Raw genomic sequence first — 8,600 nt, 5'->3', positions numbered from 1 at the left:
CCAACTCCTGGGCTTAGGCGATTCTTCTGCCTCAGCCTCCCAAGTAGCTGGGACTACAGGCGCCCACCACAACGCCCGGCTATTTTTTGTTGCAGTTTGGCTGGGGCTGGGTTTGAACCCGCCACCCTCGGTATATGGGGCCGGCGCCTTACTCACTGAGCCACAGGCGCCTCCCAGAAAGCTTATTTTTTAAAAAAATTATCTAACTTCCCTCACTCTAGTGGCAATCATTACTGTCTTGAATCAAGGCCATTTAGGACTGCCCACTCCCCCAAATTCTTTCTAACCAGGGTCTTTCTGATTTGTACTTATTTTGGGATCTCACAAGTGCCAATGGCTTTACTTATCAGCTCCCATTTAGGGAGCATTAATTATCTTCTGAACTCAAGGTGGGGATTGTGGGCTTCCATTTTACTGAAGAGGACAAGAAGGCTCACAGGCATTGCATGGATTCTCCCAGGAGGGAAAGAGATCATGGACTGGGCAGTGTATCTACTGCTTCACAATTATCAACTCATTTAATCCTCACAGAGAAAAGCAGACTTATTTTAAGCCCCATTTTTGAAATGAGTAACTGTAGCACTGGAAAAGTTCTATCTTTCCTGGGCTCCTGGAGCTGGTAACTGGTGGAGCCCAATTCCAACACAGGTAGGTATTCAGGCTGCAGAGCCAGGGTTTAAATTACCACTTTGCTGTCTCCTAATTAGTAGAAAAAATTACAAAATAATAATATTTACTATAACCCCCCCCAAAAATGATGTTATCAACAATGGCTTATATTGCCCAGAGCTGCTTTATTGTTTCCACAGACAAGAGATCATTTATTTCTAAAAACTCATTTTGTAGCGACAGGAACTGAAGCTCAAAAATTTACCTGCCCAAGTTGTCATAGCTGTGAACCCCCACGGCAGGAATCCAAAATTCATTCTTTTTGCTTAACAATACAAGGAATACTAAAAGTGCCTTACGTTCCTTAGGGCTTTACAATGTGATTTTACATACATTTTACTAGGAGTAACAGGCTCAGAGAGGCCACCAAGTCGTCCAACACTGCTTCGGATGTTAAGTAGGAAAGTTACTATTTCGCTTAATAATAACGCCTTACACTCCACGGCAAAGGGGTTTATTACGGAAATTGGACTGCAATGGTGTGGACTTCAGTGAGGCCCTGGGGCTAGATCGTGGCCTGGAGCTGATTATCGCTCAAGTTTGGCCCCGCAGGCGCCGCCCGCCAAATTGAGGCCTCGGGGCACCTGGGCAGGTGGGCGGTGGGCGGGCTCCGGGCTGCGCGCGGACCCGGACCGCCCCGCCCCCACCCCGCCTGGGCCGCCCCCCAGGCCGCTCCCAGCGGACCCGGGACCCACCTACCCCCCCCCCCCACCTTAGTCCCCGGATCGCGGCCAGGATCCGGCAAGCGGCCGGCCGCCCAGGCCCCTCCCCGGCGCCGAACGGCGGCCGCGCGGAAGGAGCGGAGGAGGCGGGAGCGGAGACCTCGCCGCGCTCATGGCGTCGCCCGGGTGAGTGCCGCCTCGCAGGCCCCGCGCCCCAGCGGCTGCCAGCCGGGCCAGGAGCAGGGCCGGGAGCGCCTCCGGCCTCCCGGCTGCGGCCTCGGACGCAGCTCCGACCCGACCCGGGGCGTCCCCACCCGCCAGGCCCGCGTCCCTCTATCGCCGACCTTGGGCGGACGCGGCCGGGCGGATATGAGGGGCGGGCGGCGGCGCAGGCCAAGGACAGCGGCTGCCGGGGGTGCAAGGGCTGCGGGATGCGAGGGCTATGGGGGATTCAGGGTAGGCGCGAGGCCCACAGGCACCGGGGGTTGGGGGTGCAGCAAGAGGTGGGGCCTGGGAAGCGGCGGGGAACCCGGGTGTGGGTCCAGGGCAATCCTCGGAGGCCTGGAGAGGCTTCACCCCGGCCCCTGGTATCTGTATTTTTGGTGATTAAACTTGCTTGCCTTAGGAGTTGATACTTGTTTGCAGCGTCGTTGAGACGTACCCAGAATGTCCCAGAATGTGAGGACCAGGTGCAGACCCTTTCCTGGGAGCCCCTCTGGCCACTCTGGCATCTCCGTGGTTGGGCTGTTGTCCACGGGCCTTAAGGTGGCTGCGCTTATTCTGATATTACTTCCTTTCAACTTTTTTCTTTTAAAATGTTTTTTCTTTTAGAAAATGATGGTGACACTCATAGTTTGTAATTTTTTTTTTTTAATTCTTCCTTGGCCAAACAAAACCTCAGCGATTCATTATTACCTTTTTGGTGATGAAATATAGAAATGACACAATTAATCCAACACCTTCATTTTATAGTGGAGGAAAACTAGGCTCAGAGTCATTACTTTAGTTGGCAAAAATTCTTCTTTGACCGTTGTCAAAGAAGGTCTAGTGGCTGTGATAGCAGTTCAAGGTGTTCATCTTTACAGTTCACAAAAGGCTTTGCGGGGGAAGGGGAAGGGTTGTGGATATTATATTGCCTCCTACTGGTGAGGCCTGAGCCAGGCCATGGGGTGATTTGGCTCAGTATGTGGGCCTAAATGAAGCCATCTGAATTTGAACCTGGGCCTTTAGACTCCAGCCAGGTTATGGGCAATTTCCACGCACTTAACTGTCTTTCTAGGTTTGGGGGGCAGTGGTCATTTCTAGGAGTAGGCCTTTTTTTGTTGCCAGCTAAGTACCCAGTACTTTGAGCTCATAAATAGAATAAGCAAAGGGCCCATCCCCGGGAAGGCTAGGCTGATTGACCCAGGGGTTCAAGGTTCCACTGCATTCCTATCCCACTTGTCAGTAAAGGGTGGGGCCAAGCCTCCTGGAGGCAGCAAGAGAATGGGTGAGCCTGTGTGGGTCTGCCATGAAGCATTTTTAAAAATCATGGGGGCATTTGGTACCTAGACTTAATGCTGGGCTGGTAATTCTGTGAGCCATTAGGCCTCAAGCTGTGTCTGTGTAGTTGGTGACATTTGCAGTTCTATTTGTGAGTGACCCCGTTACAGTCTGCAGTCTGTAATAATTTCCTGAGTGTATCCATTGCAAAGCTAAGGTCATAAAATGTTTAGTATGCAAGTGATGTATGAAATAATGGTGTTTCCATCAACAGTAGGCCCTACATGTAATAGTGACCTCATAAGATTATAGGGCAGCGCCTGTGGCTCAAGGAGTAGGGTGCCGACCCCATATGCCAGAGGTGCTGGGTTCAAACCCAGCCCTGGCCAAAAAAAAAAAAGATTATAGTACTGTATTTTTACTGTACATTTTCAAGGTTTAGATATGTTTAGATATAGGAATACTTATATACTACTGTGTTACAGTTGCCTATGGTATTTAGTACAGTAACATGTTGTACAGGTTTATAACCCAGCTGTGTAGTAGGCTGTACCCTAATACCAGGATGCAATCTAATGACACATTTTCTCAGAATGTATCCTTGTTGCTAAGTGATACATGGCAGGTACTTTATTATATGTACTTATTGTATGTAAAATTTTAGGCCCACTCTTCAGGCTTCCTTAGTAGATTGAAGTCTAGCCGGGAGATGGTGTTTCTTGAGACCTCTGCCCTGTTTGATTCAGCCAGTTTAAACATTAAACCTCCACTAAGTGTTGTGGGGAGCCAATCCAGAGATATATTCAGGATATATTCTGAGTGGGAGGGGAGTGTTAATTCTGATTGGGCTCTTCATAGAATCTGACTTTCTTTACTAAGTGACAGTCTCTGTGAGATAGTGGGGAAGGAAAGAAAAATGCTGACTGTTTTTGAGGATCTTATGAATGTGACAGGCATTGTGCCAAAGGATATAGAAAGAATAAAGGCATCAAAGGAACAGATGTATGAGAAACACCCCACAGTCTAGTATGTTTGAAGCTAAGTGGAGAAAGACCAGATGACAAGGGGACCTGGCCTCGTTTGTGGACTTGCTGCACACTATTTGCTGAAGGGGTGTTTTCCAGTGGGGGAAATGACACTATCACATGGGAGCTGTCGGAATCTGTGTGACAGCAGTGTGGGGGAGGCAAAGAGTGTAGAAGGCATGGAGTTTGTGCACCTGCTACCATCTACCCTCTGTTGAACCAGCCTCACTCTACTGCCCATCTCTGGTCTTTGCCCTTTGCCTGGCTGCTTGACAGCTGCCCAGATCCTACTTGTCTGTCAGCTCCTTGTCCATGCTTTTTCCCTGTTAGGGTTTGCTTGGGTTCTACATTTCATCTCTGCTTATCTTAACACATGTTCTCTGCTTGGTCACATCCTTTTTTTTTTTTTTAAGACAGAGTCTTACTCTGTCACCAGGGTAGAGTGCCCTGGTGTCAGCCTAGCTTTACTATAAGCTCAAACTTGGCCTGACTAACTTTTTTTATTTTAGTAGAAATGGGATCTCATTCTTGCTCAGGCTGGTTTCTAACTCCTTAGTTCAAGTGATCCTCTTGGCTCAGCCTCTCAGAGTGCTAGGATTACAGTTGTGAGCCACCACACCTGGCCTAACTCAGTGGTTCTTAACCTAGGGTCCCTGATTCATGGATGGGCTTCTAGGGGCGGAGGTCCCTGTGTTCCCTTAAACCAGCGGTTCTCAACCCACAGGAACTGTATTAAAGGGCTGTGGCATTAGGAAGGTTGAGAACCACTGCCTTAAACTATATGGAAGTTTAGTTTACTACTATATGGAAGTTTAGTTTACTAGTTCACCATTGGGAGTGCTGTGTATTTTCTTTTTCTTTTTTTTAGAGACAGAGTCTCACTTTGTTACCCTCAATAGAGTGTTGTGGTGCCACAGCTCTCAGCAACCTCCAACTCTTTAGGTTTAGGATATTCTCTTGCCTCAGCCTCCCAAGTAGCTGGGACTACAGGTGCCTGCCACGACGCCAGCTTTTTATTTTTTTATTTTTTTTATTTTTTGCAGTTTAGTCAGGGCCGGGTTCGAACCTGCCACCCTTGTTATATGGGGCCAGCGCCCTACTCACTGAGCCATAGGAACCCCCCAAGGGAGTGCTGTGTATTTTCCTGTAGCTTTCATTAAATTCTCAAAGAGGCTGTTACTCCTCAACAATGTTACAGAAATTCATCCTGCATTTCCAGATTTTCATTTCAAACTGTGCACTAGGTATAGCTCCTCCAGTTTCTTTATCAAACCTGGATTGCCTTGTAATATGTGCGTATTTTTCAGTATTGTCATTTAGTGAGTGGTTTGAAATACGCAAAGTATAAGACAAAAGACAGCTCAAGTGTGATCTGGGTTTACCTAGACCACCACTCTCTTGGTATACTTTTAAATAGTTACTGTTACCTAAGAGACAGCCTTATAGAAACAATTAGAGTCCCTTCCTCTGCTCCATCAGAGTTTGGTGACAGGCATTTCCCTTTGCTTTTACATGTTTATTCTTTGCTCTGTTTTTACATAAATGCTATTATACTGTTCTGCCGCTTGCTTTACTTGCCCAACAGTGCACCTTGAAATTCTTTCCATGCCAGAACAAGGAACAGATCTACCTAAATTTTGACAGTTGTATCATATTCCATGGCATGGGTATATTATTCAGTTAAGAATGTTTCTGGGTTTCTTTAAGATAATGCTTCTCATCTGTTTCTTCCTCTGGACATCTAGAATAGAAACAAAGAATTGGGCCATGTGTAGTGGCTCACACTGGTAATCCCAGCACTTTGGGAGACCAAGGTGGGAGGAACTTGAGGCCAGGAGTTTGAGGCCAGCCCAAGCAACATAGTGAGACACACTTACCCTACCCACCCCTCAACCCCTGTTTTTACAAAAGTAGGAAAATTCGCAGGGCATGGTGACATGTGCCTATAGTTCCAGCTACTCAAGTGGCTAAGGCAGGAGGATTGCTTGAGCCCAGGAGTTTGAGGTTGCAGTGAACTATATTGATGTCACTGCACTCTAGCCCAGGCAACAGAGGGAGACACTATCTCACATACACAACGCACACACAAAAAAGGAATTAGACTCTGGTCAAATGGCCTGCCCATTTTTAAATTGATGCTACCAAATTTTAAGAGTTTTCTGTACCTCCGAACACATGATGATATTGGACTTGAAAAGTTTTGACTGTCTGAAAAGTTTGGAAAATGCCTGCCAGGGGTGCTCACCAAACTCAGTCAAAAAGTTTTGATTGACCGAAATTATTGAGTTCAGAAGCAGGGTGTTAATGGTACCTTCATTTACCTAGTCTTTTGTTTGTTTGTTTTTTCCTACCCAATCTTTAAGATAGAATGCTCCTCTTCCTCCTTGTATTCCCTCAGAAGTATTCAATCCGAATTTCTCTGATCTGATAACCATTAACATCATGTTTTAACCACCTACATTCCAGGTGAACTCATACTTCTTAGCTTTTTGTGTTAGAAAATATGATCACTGTTGTACTTAAGTCCTTCCCAGCACAGGCTAGGAGTATAGGAGTGAGACCTGCCATGGAAGGGAGGAGCTCAGGCTGAAGATGGGTAGAAAGAAGGATGCTTGGGTTCTGAGTGGGGTGGGGGAGAATGCTGAGCTGAGTAGAGTTGGGACTCGTGGTAATGGAAGAAGTAACTGAGTGAGCTATTGGGCTTGGGGAAAAGCTAGTACTGGGTGGCAGAACCCAAGGCTCTGTTGTTGTTCCTGTGTGGACCTAGAGTCTATACCTGAGATAAGAGGATAGGCGCCTCCCTCCCCTCTCCTCCCCTTGTGACCTCCTCAGGTCCTGTCCTTAGCTCACTTGTCCTTATATTTCATTTATTTAGTGAGACAGAATTTCGCTTTGTCACCCTGGCTAGAGTGCAGTGGCATCATCATAGTTCACTAAAACTTCAAACTCCTGGGTTCAAGTGATTCTTCTGCCTCAGCCTCTTGAGTAGCTAGGACTATAGGCATCCACCACAATGCCTGGCTAGTTTTTCTAATTTGATAGAGACAGAGTCTCTCTCTTACTCAAGTTGGTCTGGAACTCCTGAGCTCATTTGATCCTCCCACCTTAGCCTCCCAGAGTGCTAGGATTACAGGTATGAACCACTACTCCTGGTCTCACTAGTCCTTTATAACCTTATGTATTTTCTTTTTTAATTTTTATTATTATTTTTTTTTTTTTTTTTTGAGACAGAGCCTCAAGCTGTCGCCCTGGGTAGAGTGCCGTGGCATCACAGCTTACAGCAACCTCCAACTCCTGGGCTCAAGCGAGTCTCCTGCCTCAGCCTCCTAAGTAGCTGGGACTACAGGTGCCTGCCACAAGGCCCAGCTATTTTTTGGTTGCAGCCATCATTGTTGTTTGGTGGGCCTGGGCTGGATTTGAACCAGCCAGCTCAGGTGTATGTGGCTGGCGCCTTAGCCGCTTGAGCCGAGCCAACCGTATGTATTTTCCTGGTCACTCCTCCCCACTCCCCTTAGGAACATCACCTCTCCTTGGAATTTTCAGGGACTCATCTACCTTGGTAGCTGAAAGCATTCTTATTAACATCCATTGGATATTTAAAGTGCCTAAATTTATCGTAACCCTTTGTTTTCTCTGTCCTGGAAGAGACCAGCACCCTCATTTTGTGGGGGAGGGAAAGGCTCAACTCTCACATTGGAAGGCTGGCCTGGGTGGAATAGACTCTCTGCACAGTGGAAGACGATCATTTAGCCAGGCTAGGGGGAGGGCAGGAAAGCAGCCTGCACTGCCTGCACTGCACTTCAAGGAGAAGCAGAAAGAATTCAAACAAGATGTGCCTTTGCTTTTGGGAGAAGTCCAACAGGAACATTTAGCTTGTTCAGTAGCTTCTGTAGTGCATGCAGAAGAAGGGACACACACAGCTTTGCCGGCAGGACTGAGACTGCATTAGCTCTCCCCTCAGGCATCTAGGATTGCCCAACCAGCCAGCAGCCACCCAGCGTGTTCCCCACACTACTAGGTATGATGGGAGAACTAGCAGGGGTAGAATAAAATGTAAGTGTCTTGGGCTCTACAGGGCAGTTCTCCAAATCTGCTCATGGGTTGCAGAGTGTACCAGACTTTAATCGGTTACACCAGCCACATGGTGACCTCTCCATGGAGACAGAAGAGCCCATTTTCAGTGCAGGGAGGGGGCGGGCTCTTCACCAGAACCGTGAGCGGCAGGGACTTTCCAGTGCTGGGGAATGCTCTTTTAAATTTAAATCCTTGGCTTAGCGCCTGTGGCTCAAGTGGCTAAGACGCCAGCCACATACACCCAAGGTGGCGGGTTCGAATCCAGCCCGGACTGCCAAAACAACAATGATGGCTGCAACCAAAAAATAGCCTGGTGTTGTGGCGAGCGCCTGTGGTCCCAGCTACTTGGGAGGCTGAGGCAAGAGAATTGCTTGAGCCCAGGAGTTGGAGGTTGCTGTGAGTTGTGATGCCACAGTACTCTACCCAGGGGGACAGCTTCAGGCTCTGTCTCAAAAAAACAAAACAAAACAATGATGGCTGCAACCAAACCAAAAAAAAAAAATAGGGTGGCACCTGTGGCTCAACGGAGCAGGCGCCGGCTCCATATGCCAGAGGTGGTGGGTTCAAACCCAGCCCCAAGCAAAAACTGCAAAAAATATATATATAATAAATAAACACCTTGCAATCTTCTCCCAAGTCTTGGACCAAATGGAAATAAAGCTTTGTGCAGCTAAAAAAAAAAAAAAAA

The 8,600-nt window shown here is 47.6% G+C and overlaps 1 protein-coding gene across 2 annotated transcripts in view; it reads left to right on the top strand.

Annotated features, from left to right (window-relative positions):
* The first annotated feature begins 1,002 nt into the window (after positions 1-1,002).
* Positions 1,003-8,600, top strand: part of LOC100951592 (up-regulator of cell proliferation) — a 24,711-nt gene continuing 17,113 nt past the window's right edge. The window contains exon 1 of one of the 2 annotated variants that reach the window (XM_012809982.2): positions 1,003-1,517. In XM_012809982.2, the coding sequence (XP_012665436.2) occupies positions 1,504-1,517 (14 nt within the window). In that variant the 5' untranslated portion in view covers positions 1,003-1,503. The remainder of the gene's footprint in view (positions 1,518-8,600) is intronic. The other variant, XM_023517713.1, reaches the window with a different exon arrangement.

The sequence above is a fragment of the Otolemur garnettii genome, unplaced genomic scaffold (assembly GCF_000181295.1).
Source record: "Otolemur garnettii isolate 467f Iridium unplaced genomic scaffold, OtoGar3 scaffold00119, whole genome shotgun sequence".
In the NCBI taxonomy this organism is placed as follows: Eukaryota; Metazoa; Chordata; class Mammalia; order Primates; family Galagidae; genus Otolemur; species Otolemur garnettii.
This window is presented reverse-complemented; position numbering and strand designations above follow the sequence as displayed.